Raw genomic sequence first — 16,499 nt, 5'->3', positions numbered from 1 at the left:
CATATGTATATAAAGTATAAATCATTGGCTAGAATTTTCTGGTCACCTAGTTATTGTAGAATAGTTCAGAAGGTATAACTGGAATTCTTGGAATTCTTGGAATTCTTGAAGGACGTCGTTCCGTCTCCTTTCCCTTTCTCCCGCCCATGTGTGGCATCTTCCCCGAAAATTTCGTTGCGGATGTTAGTGAAAGGGTTCCCATAATTTTTGGTCACGTGACTGTATAATCTGAAGTTCGTTAGCAAAATGTAAAGGCCTTGCTGCCGTTGGTCATGGGGTCATCACGCAGAAACGAAGTATTTTTAGTTGTACTTCTCAGATGAAACGCACAACTTGGTGACCTCATTTGCGGACGTGCCTTGTCGTGACCCATTTCTGCATGCAGCGGACCAAACCCTTCCGCGTGACTGCTTTATGCTCTCAGTCCAGTATAGAAACATCATGTCCCTGGAGGAACTTTGAGGAGGCTCGTATTGCAGTTGTTATTCTCCGTCGCTCTAATGTAGTGTCTTGTTGTTGTGAGGAATAATGGAGGTAATGACTCTTAACTCCGTTCTTGTAACTATTCAAGGTATACAGTCAAGGTAAGTTGTGAGATGGATTGAAGCTATTTAATTAATAAGCTTATTCTCTTGAATATAAAAATGACCTCATGGTCAAATTGTAAAGGCAGAGGATGTCCAGTGCTAGAGAAAAACTAATCGCCATCGAGTCAGAAAATATACAAGCATTCGCAATAGAGCCCAAAACTTAGTCAGTATAACGGAAGAGAGAATTGTCTCCGCGATTAAATAGGAATTTGAGTATGCATACACCAGACCCCAAAGTTCACCTCCAGCTCTTCATTGTCCGACAGACAAACCGACTGAGTGATCTAGACCCTGGATTGGAGGGTTCTTAAGCTGTAGGCGGAAGGCCTACCTCCTCCCCTCTTCTCCTCTTGTCTCTGCCGTGTCCAGGTTGAAAAGGGGTTTTTGGGGAGATATGTTTTGGGTGGAACACGGACAAAAGAAAAAATAAATTGACACCAGAAGGGTACATTTTGTCATGTCTGGTCTTCCCCTTAATCGTTTCGTTCCTAATGAGTATTTTGTTTGCCTGTTGTTACTTGAGTTTGTGTAAGTCATTCATGTGAATAATTTTTTTTTTGTTTTTTATTTTCAGTACTCTCTTTTTATAGCATTTTTCGTATTCTTAGGCAGTGAAACCATTATTATTATTATTATTATTATTATTATTATTATTATTATTATTATTATTATTATTGTTGTTGTTGTTTCTGTTGTTTTCATTTTTCATGTCAAAGCGTATTGTCGAGAGGTTACTTTTTATTTTTTTGTTTTTAGTGCTTTTTCTAAAAAATTTTTCGTATTCTTGGGCAGTGAAACCATTATTATTATTATTATTATATATTATTATTATTATTTTGTTGATGTTGTTTTCATGTCAAAGCTCATTGTCGAAAAGGTATTTTGTATCGATCAAGAAAACCAATCCCTTCACCACAGCAGTTTGTGTGTAATAGAAAACTAAGGAAGGCTAAATGGGAGAGAATAAAGGTTTGGCGAAATTGCAGTAGGCTCATTTATAGTAAATAATTTCAGACACGTGTAAGGAGAGGACAGTATTTATATCGCGTGCACGTGGTACGTGTGGCTGACCTACTTGAACAAAGAAAGAATCTGCTGGTGTGTAGTGCTTTGTTTAAGAAGATTGTGTGCGTGCGGATTTTTAAGTTACAGCCTCCGTATAATGAACGCTTTTAACTTCATCAGATCAATTATTTTTATCTTATTTCCTAATCTTGTTTTGGAGGCCTCCTTAATTTCTGTCCAAAAATATTAGGAAGTCAAAATAACGTATTTCTGAGATCCGAAATACGGAGTTACGGCATTATATATATAATATAATATATATATATATATATATATATATATATATATATATATATATATATATATATATATATATATATATTATATATATTAATTTATTTATGTATTATAGCAGGTATGCTTTAACTGCCAGATTGAGATTGGTTTCTTTATCATTTTTGTTGTTGTTGCGCAATGGGTATTCCGTGTTTTAGCCTGGTATAAATTATCCTCAACTTATGCACTTATATGGTTACATTTCTCGTTTGTCTCTTCTTTGCAGGGGGTGGTAACGACATAGAGGTTATTCCAGTTACCCCTTTCACCAGAGAATCCGTAGATCCGCCTGTATTAAGTTTTCACTTCATGTTATTCCCAGGTGAGAAAATTTTTTTATGGTATTGGTTCTCTCTCTCTCTCTCTCTCTCTCTCTCTCTCTCTCTCTCTCTCTCTCTCTCTCTCTCTGTGTGTGTGTGTGTGTGTGTGTGTGTGTGTGTGTGTGTGTGTGTGTGTGTGTGTGGATGCTCTTCTATTTACCACAATCCTAGAAGCATTATGATAAGTCTTGACCCCGACCTGCGCTATACCACAATCCAGCCGAGATTGGTCTTGCCTCGTCATTTGTACGCAGGTTCTCTAATCAGTTTCTAATCAATCATAAAGTGTACAATTTAAAGATGAATAGGACACGTTCCTGGAGATCTTGGTGGGCGAGCCAAATTGCGATGCCAACGGTCATTTTAGTTATCCCAATGCATGGCGTAATTTTAACTCGTACGTGGCACCTTGGAATGTACCGGGCACCTTGCATCCATTCCCTAAGTCATACCTGACATCATTACTTTCAATAGCTGTTATAGATAACGTCCGAATCCACACAAGGGACGACCTTGACGTGGTAATCCCCCAAACCGTGAGCAGTCGAGCCGATCTACAGGTGAGTCTCTCTCTCTCTCTCTCTCTCTCTCTCTCTCTCTCTCTCTCTCTCTCTCTCTCTCTCTCTCTCTCTCTTATTCATTTGGTATGTTTTCTAGAAAAGAAAACTATTGTGATGGCTTTCTCTGTCAGTCCTCACTTTTCCTTTCCGCCCTTTAATCTTAAAAACTATTGAGGCTAGAGGGCTGCAAATTGGTATTTTGATCATCCACCCTCCAATCATCAAACATACCAAATTGTAGCCCTCTAGACTCGGCAGTTTTCATTTTGTTGGAGGTTAAAGTTAGCCATGATCGTGCGTCTGGCACCGCAACAACAGGCCACCACGGCCGGCTGAGGGTTTCATGGACTGTGGTTGTGAGTTTCATACAGCATTATACGCCATACAGAAAACTCGATTGCACCTAGGAAACTTCGGTGCATTTTTTACTTGTTGCATGTTGAGAGTTTCACATCCACTCCTGCTAACATTCCTCACCTCCCCCCCCCTTCCTGCTCATTTATGCACTGATTGGAGGTGGGAATTATATGCGCGTGCATGTGCCACTGTCATTTTGTCCTGCTAAGTTTAGAATGCACTCGACACAATCTTCCTGGCTAGGCGCCACCTCTCCGAGCTATGAGCTATGAAGACCGCCTCCTGCCTGTAAACACAATGGGTACAAGAGTTACTGAAATGCTAAAGTAAACAATTTTTTTTTTACTGGTTATGAAGTTATTAGCATCATTCGTGTTCCTGCCTCATCATAAGTGATAGTAACGTTTTAGTAGTTTTGCAAAAGGGGTATAGTTATATGATGCCCATGATATTTCTTTGTATTTTCCTATTTTAAGGGTTGACAGTGTACCTAGGCTACATGTAGCATCTGTAGGATGGCTCTACCCTGAGAAATGGATGTCTAATACTAGTCATCTTAAAGAAGATTTCTTGTGTAACTTCAGATTTCTTTGCTTCTGCTGACACTTATACCGGTACGTTGTTTGCAGCAAAAACGCTTACAAACGCCGCTGATAAGTGTTACGCCACAAAAAAAAAAAAGTCAGGGTTCACGACATAGAAGGTCGATGTATCTGTTGATGTGTGTGCTATGAGTCGAAATCCACTAATCCTTACGAATTGATAGAAATGTCCAAACCTGCAGCAGTAGTACGTTAATTTTTGAGTGGGATTTTGTTAGACGATGGTCCTTAACTGTCAACAATTGACAAAATGTATCCAGAGGGAAAATTGTGTACCCTATAAAGAAGATTGACCCGGTCATCTAAATGTATTGAAGTTACGAAATGTACCCAATTAATTGTGTCTGATATACATTTTACCCAGTGAACAAAATGTACCCTTTAGATAAAAATGTTCCATACGTAATAAAGATTTTACCAAATCGGCAAAGTATTTCAAATATATCAAGCGTACCTGCTTGACAAAACGTACCCAGTAGGCAATATGCACCCAGTAGACAGTGTCGATGAAATATACCATGTGACGAAATTGTGCTCATTGGGTACATTTTGTCCAACAGACCCATAGTTTTTATTTTTGCATTTTAAAGTTAGATCTTTAAATCACCTTTTTTTCACTGGGGTCCGTTTTTTCTTATATATTTACTTTTGAATACGTTGGAGTTCTGGAACGGACCATAAAGCTTATTGTTTTTATTATCATTATTATTCAGGGAATAATAATTCATGTGAAACGCCGATGAAATACTTTGACTAGCCAGCCAAACATCCAAAGACAATTGCCTAATTTGAAAAAAAAATGAAAGCATGGAACAGAATAATAACAGATGAAAATTAACAGACAATCATAAATGCACATCCATAATATTGCCACTAGAAAAACTTGGGCAACATTGTAATGCAAATAAAATTAGAGAATTCATGCTGTACTGTACACTTTCTCAATATGTTTCATTATCTGAGGTTGGTTTGTAATCGACCCTTGCCCTAAGACCGTAGGTGTAGTAGGTGTCGAGGGGCCATAGGCTATGTATAGTAGGTGTCGAGGGGCCATAGGCTATGTATAGTAGGTGTCGAGGGGAATAAGAAGTTTGATGTGGACCCCTCGACTAGTGCCCAGGTAGTTAACCTAGACGTAATTATCTTATCTCATGTCGTATATAAACAAAGGACTCACCTCTTGACTGAGTCAAGGCCTTGCCGTACACCGGTGGGCCTATCCCGGAATATTCATTCTTTGCCTGGCGCCATCGAAGCAGCCATCGCACAGGCCAGACCCAAAGAATACACGAGAAAAGGAGAAGGAAGAGGTGACTTGTGGATCGTGACATCCAAGGGAGTGTTAAACCTAAAGCTTCTTCAAGGTTTTCGAGTTTCAGGAGTCACGGGAAGCTGAGGAAGTAAGAAAGTCGATCGTCGTCATTTCTTATGAAGTGTCAAAAGTCCGTTAGCTTGTAACGCAAGCATCCTTAAAATGCAGTGACCATTTTTGCGAAAGTGGAAGTTTACTATAAGAATAAAACAGGAGGAGGAGGAGCAGTCAGCAATATGCAAATAGTTATAGATCCCGAATCATTAGATACGGCGACGTCGGGGACCCAGTGGTATTGACGTCTTGTCCTCGCTGTACGCCACCCCCTTCCCCTTCCCCGGACCACTGACGTCATTGGAGGTTAATCTTCGTTTAGGATACAAGGACTCTTATTGTCGGGCTGAACTCGAGATCTTCTGGCTATACTATAGTCTACTGGGACCTTCCAATCACGCTGCCGGATGCCCTCCTGTCGCCCAATGGATGTGAGTGTCACATACGACACCCAGTTGGCTCTCGGTCCTCATGGTGACTGATTGCCGCTTACGCTAGGCTGGTAATGTTTGTTGCGATTTTCAGTAACGCCTTGTATATTGCAAGGGAGGGGCCTGAGCTGAAAATTTCACATTTGAGTTACAAGATTATATACTGGTACGAACATCACCGTATAAACGTGTACGTCTGAGTTACATAACGTTGCATGGTATTTCACGAGTCTTATGTTATTACTCTTTGGTTGTCGTTTGATTCATGTCGGGTGATATATATATATATATATATATATATATATATATATATATATATATATATATATATATATATATATATATATATATATTGCAGTAAGCGTTAGTTTTATGATTATTAATTTTATTCCGCATCTAAATGACGAAAACTCTGTAACCAATCACCTGTTTTATCAGAATCCCTTGTTAAATAAACGTTCCTTTTCGTCACGCGCCTGACCTGGTCGCCTTTATTTCAAGTGCGTCAAGTCCATTAGCCTGGTGACGCAAATGAAAAGGTAGTGTTTGAAACGCAAATGAATGGTGGTGTATATCTAAGACGCAGCGTCTCCCTTTGCCGAAATCGGTGGCGTTGGCAGTTGCACCTTGGATTTGGGGTTCCCGGTTTTCAGTTAAAGATAGTTTTTTTGAGATGAATACGTTTTGCATTTTTTCACGAGTATGAATATTATTCATCATATGAATTCAGGTGGCACGGTAACATTAGTCGCTTCATATTTTTCTCGAAAACAAATACTAAAAGTATGTAGTCTTTCAGGAAAGAAGGTTTATTAAATTGATTTAAATGTATGGTTTAATGGAAATAGAGACGAATTATCGTTTTCTTATGAATCTTTTTTATTGCTGTCGCTTGTTTTGTGTGGTGTCACCCCTGCTAGAGCTTGGGTGCCTTCACGATCGTGTAGAATCCAAACAGCGTATAGTGCTGTATGAAACTCTCCATCGCGGCCCATTAAACTCTCAGCCACAGCCCGGTGGTGGCCTGTGTTTGAAACGCAAATGAATGGTGGTGTATATCTAAGACGCAGCGTCTCCCTTTGCCGAAATCGGTGGCGTTGGCAGTTGCACCTTGGATTTGGGGTTCCCGGTTTTCAGTTAAAGATAGTTTTTTTGAGATGAATACGTTTTGCATTTTTTCACGAGTATGAATATTATTCATCATATGAATTCAGGTGGCCACGGTAACATTAGTCGCTTCATATTTTTCTCGAAAACAAATACTAAAAGTATGTAGTCTTTCAGGAAAGAAGGTTTATTAAATTGATTTAAATGTATGGTTTAATGGAAATAGAGACGAATTATCGTTTTCTTATGAATCTTTTTTTATTGCTGTCGCTTGTTTTGTGTGGTGTCACCCCTGCTAGAGCTTGGGTGCCTTCACGATCGTGTAGAATCCAAACAGCGTATAGTGCTGTATGAAACTCTCCATCGCGGCCCATTAAACTCTCAGCCACAGCCCGGTGGTGGCCTGTGTTGTTGGTACTCATAGCGGTGCCAAACGCACGATCATGGCTAACTTTACCTTAAATAAAATTTTAAAAAAATGCTGGGGCCAGAGGGCTGCAATTTGGTATGTTTGATGATTGGAGGGTGAATAATCAACATACCAATTTGCAGCCCTCTAGCCTCAGTAGTTTTTAAGATATGAGGGCTGACGGACAAACAAAAAGCCATCTCAATAGGTTTTTTTTTTTACAAAAAAAAAAAAACTGTGATTCTCTCTCTCTCTCTCTCTCTCTCTCTCTCTCTCTCTCTCTCTCTCTCTCTCTCTCTCTCTCTCTCTCCATTGGACGGAGATGTGCTGTCGCTAGTGGTCCAAGATCCTTTAGAGAGTTAATTGATGCTTTCAATGGAAGAATTAATAGGGCTTTTGGTTGGGCAACTTTTCTAGACTGCTCTGGATGGACCACTGGGCCAAGTTTTCAGCAACTGGTACACTTATTTTGTTCGGTTTTTGCTTTGCCCCACCGATTTGGGTGATTTACGATTTGAAATTACGATTTGTATATATATATATATATATATATATATATATATATATATATATATATATATATATATATATATATATATATACATTCTTTTGTATATAAAAATATAAAAAACTGTATTTCCCTTTATTAAGCTGATTGTAAGGCCACCAAGTCTGCCCACTGCTTCTACGGCAGTAATAAAAAAAATGCTGTGCCTACTATAATACTCTAGCTGAAGGCTCAGTTGGATAAATAGGTTTGTCATTACTGTGACTTTTCTTGACGACATCACTTCATATTATACTGTAGTAGGGTTCATCAGAATTCCGCGTTCATATTCTGTAATGCAAACCAAACTTCGCATTGTCGTTTTCGAGGAGTTTCCAACATCTTGTGAAGCTGTTAGTCTTGTTAGATGCGGCAAGGTGAATCCACCAACGTTTCGTTCTTCATTTTCTACGTTTGCCGCGTGACTTCCACATATAAATCTGCCCTGCCATATCTACATGAACGACCGTATTGTTCATTCAACTGAAACAGCAACAATCAAAACCGGCTCAGTAGTTTAGGTAGGCTCCGGCATATCGCTTTCTTTCTAAGGACCTCCTCTTACACACGTGCACACACTATATATACTGTATGTATGTATGTATGCATATATACACACACATTATATATATATATATATATATATATATATATATATATATATATATATATATATATATATATATATATATATATATATACTGTATATGTGTGTGTCCACTACTTGATTGCAGATCAAAAATCTGCTCTTCAAATGTATACCCTTCCTAGACCAGCTCACACGAAACTCTTTGAAACGTCTACTCCGGGAAGTAAGAGGGCCATCAGGGCATGTTAGGTACATATAGTCCAAAAGGAGTACAGGACTCTCTCTCTCTCTCTCTCTCTCTCTCTCTCTCTCTCTCTCTCTCTCTCTCTCTCTGTTCAGAAAGGGTAAAAAAGTCGCAAAAATGAGACTTGGTAATAAATATGGTGATTATAATAAAATTGTGAATAGTTGAACAGATCCCGTGTCCTCTCTCTCTCTCTCTCTCTCTCTCTCTCTCTCTCTCTCTCTCTCTCTCTCTCTCTCTCTCTCTCTCTCTCCTCTCCGTAGCCATACCCACCTTACTGCTCCCCCCCCCCATTCCCCAGCGGTCATGGAACATGCTAAAGGGGATATGCTTTGTACTATTGTTTGTATCTTGTATTTTGTTTGTTTGGGAGTTAATTCTTTTTAAATTAAAATTTCTGAAACTCACAGCAGACCTTTGGAGTCGGGTATAAGTAACATCGAGTCACAGTGAGGCCCGAAAGTTTTGCATAGAGAGGGAACTGATTTATCTGATGAAGCCTGTGACTAGGATGCAATGACGATATACATTTTGAGGGAGTCCTAATTATGTTCCTTTCCTCGCCATAACCGAGATCCACAACAAACGATTTCCCGTAGGGGGGTGGGGGTAGTACCTTCAGTGCACCTCAAGTGGTGCATTGTAGGCATTACTTCAGGGTCTTTGCGGCGTCCCTGCGATCCCTAGCTGCAACCCCTTTCATTCCTTTTACTGTACCTCCTTTTATCTTCTCTTTCTTCCACCTTATTTCCACCCTCTATAACAATTGTTTCGGTGAAACCGCGAGGCTTTAATCCTGTTACACTTTTCAAACCACCTCACTTTCTGTTTCCCTTTCAGCGCTGGATGACCTTATAGGTCCCAGCGCTTGGCCTTTTGACCTAAATTCTGTATTGTGTTGTACAACAATCGGTTAGATCCAGGACCTTAATTCAATTGGCTAATTTGTCTGCGTCTTTAATTGTTGATCTTTCAGTAAATTTGTAGGTGGAGTGAAAGCCAGAACGTCAAAACTGACGCCATACTGCTCGCTTTCTTGTCTCATTGTCATTCTGTGCTGTTTGAACCAGACCGTTAAATATGGTGCAAGTAGTAGGACAAGTCAGCTCACTTGGATGTTGCATCCTCTGAACTCCGGATTAACGCCCCCCCCTCCCCCCTTCTTCCCATGTGAAATACCAATCATTACAGAACCCAGACACTAACCATGCGAGTTAGGCGCAGGCACAGAGGGCTCGTAGAGGCATGAAAGCCAAGAAGAGCATCGGCAGACCTATGAAAACATGACAGTGGTCAGCACGGAAGTAATTGTGCTCCGAGGTTAATACAAATTTAGCGAAGATGATGAAAAGGAATAAAATTGGAGAAAAAACATGAAGAAAGCTACGTGCTCAAAGTCTTTTAAAGCTATTTCGCAGTTGAAATATTTCCTTGACAGTGTCTCTATGGTTAGTCTTTGTTGCCCACATTCGAGGAGAGGGCCAGGCTCTGTTCGTTTGTTTGTTTGTTTGTTTGTTTTTTTTCCTTCACGAATCAGTGTTTTCTGTGACTACAGTCGTGTGGGTCTGGTTACCTTAACAGTTTTATATACAGTAGTTGTATTTTTTTAAGTATTTTGAGTCATGTTTAATAAATATATACAATTTAGGGTTTTAAGCATTTTTATTCTTGAACTTTTGAAAGGGAAAATAAGCGAATTATCGCTTAGCTCCTGTATTTAAGATTTCCCATGGCCACCTCTCTTTTATAGGGCCGTTCTTTTTATTCACAGCCTACATTGTTCTCACTTTTTCTTTTCCAGTTTTTCCTGTAAGGATTTTAAAATGCGTTTCATAACCTGCTTAATTTTAAAGGGATTGGCTCGTTTTCTCTCGCTCAATATTACTCTTTAGTTTTTGTTAGGTAGGAGTTAGGGGTTGCCCGTTCCGACGGCCTTTTGCTTAAAAAATAAAAAATATATATATATATAAAAATATATATATATATATATATATATAAAAAGAGCAATGCACTCTCCATGGACAGGTCATTGGGCGGTGGGAAGCGGTGGGGTTAGGGAGGAAGGCATTTGAGGAAAACCCCCAAGAGTCTCCTCTATTGATTCTAAGGTGGTGACGTCTCCTGGCTTGTATCTCCTCCTCCTCCTCCTCCTCCTCCTCCTCCTATCCCAGGAGGAGATTCTGCTTCTGCCTCTGCTGCTGCTAGTGCCCCTCTTCCTCTGAATCCGTCCAGCCACTTTAAAAACTTCTTCAGACGTCCTCGTCTTTCTTCGCTCTGGTTTTCTTTTCATCGACTTCATATTATGTTGTTTTGCAAAATCGGGTTTGTTTAGATTTCTTCTTTGGAAAATTCGTTTTATTTTGCGTTTGTTTGTTTACATGTTTGTTTTTGTACACATTCTCCCAAGTTTTTCCTTCCCTTAGGACATGAAGAGAAATACAGCGATGCCCCACATACCTTGCTCTCGCTATAGTGCTGTGTATTGAGCTGTCAAGCGTCGTCCGGGATTTCATGAAAGGGGCTCCATGAAAGAGAGAGGATATGGAGTAGAATGACTGGGCAAGATACACACGCACATTTGTGACGCATTACCCCATAGACACAAACACACACGCACACACACACCCAGGATGCTGTGATGCTTAGGTGCTTTGAAAGGTTCCTGTGTTGTTTCAATCGTCTGGCAAGGATACTGCGTTGGCTTTGTTCCTTTTCATTTAGGAATGATGCTCTGTTCTTCTCAGATGGGCAGGAACCTGTGTTAAATAAGGTTTATAATGTATAACTGAATCACGAAAATATGGAACGTGATGAATATAGAAATAAAGGTAATGCCACGAAGGAAAGAGAAACGACGAAATAATGCTAGGCCTTTCGACTTACTGTCATTTACTTAGCAGAGAAACGACGAGGTGTCGTAAGGCCTAGCACCACTCCGTCGCTTCTCTTTCTTGCGTGGCATTGCCTTTATTTATTAGGTTCATAATCTGTGGAAGATATGTTGAATTAATTTTCTGTTATTTAGGAAGACTGCTATGTTGGATAGGACTTAGGGTCTCTGACAAATTGTGTTGTTTGCTTTTTCATTGACGATGCTATGAAGAGTAAAGCTTTCGTTTTTTTACCAAAGTGATTTGTTTGGTTGAGTTACGTTCATGTGTGACAGACACTGAGGTTTGCTTGGTTTCTTTGAAGGTGGAAGGATGTTTTGCTGAATTCGAGAGAGCCTTGACCTGCACTTGTGACGCGTCAAAGGGTCCTGCGTTAAGATGGTGGTTGGTAAAGCTCTCTCTGTGTTGTTTAGTGCTCGTGGATCTTGTGTTGTAGTTGGTGGACGGATGGGGGACTTTGCCTTCAGACTGTTCAGTGAACCGTCTCTGAGTTGTTGGGGAGGAGAGTTGTTAAAATTATCTAAGTTGAAACTGGGGTTGATGGATGTTGAGAGTGAAGGTTTACTTCTGGATATCTTAAGTTATTTGTCCCCATAACCTTCTAGGCTGGTATCTGCAACGCTAGGTCAGGGCTTCACCCTGCCCTCTGAGGCGGTTCTTTTGCCTACTACCCAGCTTTCCCCAGTTAACCAGCACTCCTAATTAGCCAGCAGTACATTTTCTGGGGTAATCCCTGTTCGAAGCATGTGCATCCAGTCGTTTCTAGGTCCTCTGGGATTACTGCTAGCACTTCCAGGGTGACAGGTACCACTTCCACTTCAGTTCGACGTCATCTTAATTACGTCTTTAGATCTTGCAGCTCTTTTTTTTCCGGTTTGTTTCCCTTAACGCTTTTGTTCCATACCATGGGTACATCAGTCAGAAATAATACCTGGATTTCTGTATTTACCTGGGTTAGGCTTGGTCTCCGAGCTAGTATCACATTCAAGTTCCAGAATACCATGATTCCGTTTTCTAGCACTTTTTCTGGTACGTGACTTTACTTCTTGTCTGTACAGGGGTTGGCTGTTTTCTTTGCAGATCGTCCATTGGAAAGCCCTGGCGACTTTGCGATGCCTTGTCTTGTATTCATTTTGAACTAACGCTGAGCATACGCTCATGATGTAGTTGATGGTGTCGACAATCTGTTCGCATGTTCTCTATATCTTGAAGCGGTGCCGTGAAGATGGTAACGGCAGGCTTTTCGGTGTTTTTTAAAGTTGGTTTTATCATCACGCTAGGATATATCTCGTCATGCAGCACGCACACACTCTCTCTCTCTCTCAGTGGAACCCAACAAGAACACACACACAAACTAATGTTCTCACGACACCAACCACCACAAAAATCTGCTATGGCCATTTAGCCCTCTTAAAAAGCTGCCAGCCAAAACTCAGCCTCTCCCATTCACTCACCCATGCTTTACCTATATATCCCCTCACCATCATCTCCACCCCGTTCCTTTCCACCTACCACCACCAACTGTCTCCCCTTCTCCCCTCCCCTCCCCTCCTTTTCCCATGTAGAAGCCTAACTCTGCGCATTGGACGTCATTTACTCATCTGCCAAACGAAGCATGGTCAGAAGTTCACAAATCTTCTATTCATGCCGAAGGAGACCACTTGAGGTGACGCTGCGCGCGCGCGCGCGCGAGAGAGAGAGAGAGAGAGAGAGAGAGAGAGAGAGAGAGAGAGAATAAAGTTAGGTCGGGATAATTTACTAACTTACATTGGACAACATTTACTTCTTCCTTCAAGTTGTCAATAGAGAAAGAGTAAATAGGTATATAGATACATGCGAATAGGCCACAACATTTAGCATGAGTTGGAAAGAGAGAGAGGGAGAGAGAGAGAAACGAACCGTGTAATCATTCAAAGGCATAACTTGACTCACTGACTAGCAGGTGGCACCATGTCTGTGGTCTGGAATGTAGTAAGAGCTGAAGAGAAGGACGCCTCAACCCATTTCGAGGTTATTTTTGGTTGAATGTTTAGAGAGAAGAAAAAAGGGGGTGTAGATGTTATAATAAGACGACAGAGGAGTAAAACTCACTGAGTGCGAATGGCACTTTCTACCAGTAGTGGAGTCAGGGTGGGTAGGTTTAGGTCGCTCCCCCAACGGTGTCCTGATTCACTTTTGAAAAGGAGACAATTAGGATATAATGAAAGCTGGTGAATATCCTTACGCGAGTTAGTCAAGTCCCGGTTTTATGCCGTATGAACATTCTTTTGGTCGGCCAGAAAACAGCGAAGTGGCATCCGTGTTTTGATAAATGAACAAAGAGGTTTCCAAATTTTTAGCACTTAGAAAGTAACATGAGAATTTTGGGGTTTTCAATAATGGTTCTTGTATACTTCAGTATAATAAGGTTCACATAGTGTACTTAGAGCTTGCAGTATTTAAAACACCAAATTATAATGCTTCTTTCAAATGTTCCTACGGGTAAGTCAGGAAAAGACACATATACCAGATACAAATAAATTGTCCCGGAGGGGGGCTAGTGCCGTCAGAGCACCTCACCTGGAGCACTGTGGGCATTACTTAAGGGTCTTTGCAGCTTCCAATCGGCCCCTAGCTGCAAGCTCTTTCATTCCTTTTACTGTACCTCCGTTCATACTCTTTTTCTTCTATCTGACTTTCCACCCTCTAACAATTTGTTTTATAGTGCAGCTGCGAGGTTTTCCTCCTGTTGAACCTTTCAAACCTTCTTACTGTCAATTTCCGTTTTAGTGCTGAATGACCTCATACGTCCCAGCGCTTGGTCTTTGGCCTAAATTCTATATTCCAGTCCAAATAAATTGTAGCTGAACGCTCCCTGTTCGCTGTGGTAAAAATTGAAGTGGTTATCAAGAGATAAAATGTAATTAAATCTAGTTCACAAAGCTCTTGTGCAGATGTATGTCAAGGCGTACGTTGAATAAATAAAAAGTTGCAAAACTGCTTTGTTTTGAGCTTCCACAACTTTACAAGGTTTCGATTGATGAGGACGGGAAGTGATAGAACGGGAAAATAATAAATGATGTTTACTCCCTTCCCCTCCCCTCCCCTCCCCCCCCTCCCCTCCCCTCCCCTCGTATTACATCGACCTTGACGCCGAGACATTACATAAAATTCTAATGAATCACTGTTTGGATGTTTTTATGCTCTCTCTCTCTCTCTCTCTCTCTCTCTCTCTCTCTCTCTCTCTCTCTCTCTCTCTCTCTCTCTCTCATCGTGACATCAGTTATATTTTTCTTGTGCCTCTCTCTTTACATCAATGTCTAATGTTAATATGCCCTCTCTCTTCTCTCTCTCTCTCTCCTCTCTCTCTCTCTCTCTCTCTCATCGTGACATCAGTCATGTTTTTCTTGTGCCTCTCTCTTTACATCAATGTCTAATGTTAATTTGCCTCTCTCTCTCTCTCTCTCTCTCTCTCTCTCTCTCTCTCTCTCTCTCTCTCTCTCTCTCTCTCAACGGTTCGAGTTTGCACATACAAACAAATCGGACCTCGTGAACTCTTTGCGGGGACTGATGTGCGGAATTAGAAGTTTCAATTTGCTTATTGCCGCCGTGAATAAGGTCGTTTGCTTTGCACTGTGTTCACGCCTCCACACTCAGTCTCTTTCATGAGGAAGTGCGAGGGATAATTTAACAGATTTCTTGCTTGTGTACACACACATACACATATATATATATATATATATATATATATATATATATATATATATATATATATATATATATATATATATATATATATATATATATATATATATATATTATATATATATATATATATATATATATAATATGTGTATGTATATATATATAATGTATATTATATATATATATATATATATATATATATAATGTGTTTGTGTCGAACGCGCGCATGTGTATATGTATGTATGTATACATTTAAGAATTATAATGATTCTGTAATTAAAGCGGCATAGTTTTGGAGAGGGAGAAATGTTGCAGTGGCAAGATGGAGGTCCCGTAGTGTCACTTCCTTTGTACGACAAACATTTCAGAAATACTGATGTGACCCCATTGTGTTTCCATTGAAAATCCCTTATTCACGAGTCGTTCAGTTCTCGGTGAACGGAAGAAACAAAAGTGAATTGTATATTATGGAATATTTCTCTCCGTCATGCAACCATTTGAATTAAAAGTTGTAATTTTCATGAATTGCTTCTTGAGTTATCTCCCACTCTAATGATGTATGTTATGCTATACTGTGTCTCGGCTTCTTCCGGCCTTTTATTCCCTTGTGTTTTCCTATCTTCTCTACTTAGAGAGAGAGAGAGAGAGAGAGAGAGAGGTATGCTATTGGTCTGAAGTTTTCAACCCGGGAGCGATACCCTCGATTCAACAGAAAAAGGGTGAATGTAGCAGTGACCATCAATCTTGATTTCCTTTGTACGAATCCATAATAGGGAAAGCTGTTGAGAGAGAGAGAGAGAGAGAAAAAAAAAAATTCTTTGCTCATGTTTACTAGGTCCGTTGCTCGCTCCCGGCCCACCGCTTGTAGAAGTCCACTAAGCTTTAAATATGTACTAGCAACTTCTGGGGTCAGGAAAGAAAGTATTGGGCAAGCATATTCGTTCCTAAAAACTTGCCGAGAAACGAGAAGGCTGTACTGTTCCGGTCTCTTGATAGACCTGGGTGCGATCCTGATGTGAATCATATATATATATATATATATATATATATATATATATATATATATATATATATATATATATATATATATATATATATATATATATATATATATATTGTTTCCACCCTGAGAGACCTGGGTTCGATCCGACGTGAGTCAGAAATTTATTTCTGTTCTTTGTATCTTTCTATATATGAGAGGGTGCAGAATATATATATATATATATATATATATATATATATATATATGTGTAACTTTTCTTATTTCAGCAGGTGTATATGGGATGAGGTTAAAAGACCAACCCCTGCCCCGATAGTTATTCGACTTCGTTCAACTTCACTGTTCGAACGGTCATCCACATAGCTAATTAGTTAATGCCGTCGGCAGTGATTTAGCAGTACTGACATTGTACGTTATGTTTTGTGTGAACACTTAATGAATATTTTGAAAAAAATATTTTA

At 39.9% G+C, this 16,499-nt stretch overlaps 1 protein-coding gene across 22 annotated transcripts in view; it reads left to right on the top strand.

Moving 5' to 3' along the window:
* Positions 1-16,499, top strand: part of drn (doctor no) — a 169,035-nt gene that overhangs the window by 32,698 nt on the left and 119,838 nt on the right. For 20 of the 22 annotated variants that reach the window (XM_067091518.1, XM_067091522.1, XM_067091528.1 and 17 more), the window contains exon 2: positions 2,158-2,253. The exons of the other annotated variants lie outside the window; for them this stretch is intronic. Coding sequence is in view for 3 of the 20 variants with exons in the window: in XM_067091550.1 (XP_066947651.1) it covers positions 2,158-2,253 (96 nt within the window). In the remaining 17 variants the exon portion in view is untranslated. The remainder of the gene's footprint in view (positions 1-2,157; positions 2,254-16,499) is intronic. 22 annotated transcript variants of the gene reach the window in all.

Source organism: Macrobrachium rosenbergii, chromosome 48 (genome assembly GCF_040412425.1).
Source record: "Macrobrachium rosenbergii isolate ZJJX-2024 chromosome 48, ASM4041242v1, whole genome shotgun sequence".
NCBI lineage: Eukaryota > Metazoa > Arthropoda > Malacostraca > Decapoda > Palaemonidae > Macrobrachium > Macrobrachium rosenbergii.
This window is presented reverse-complemented; position numbering and strand designations above follow the sequence as displayed.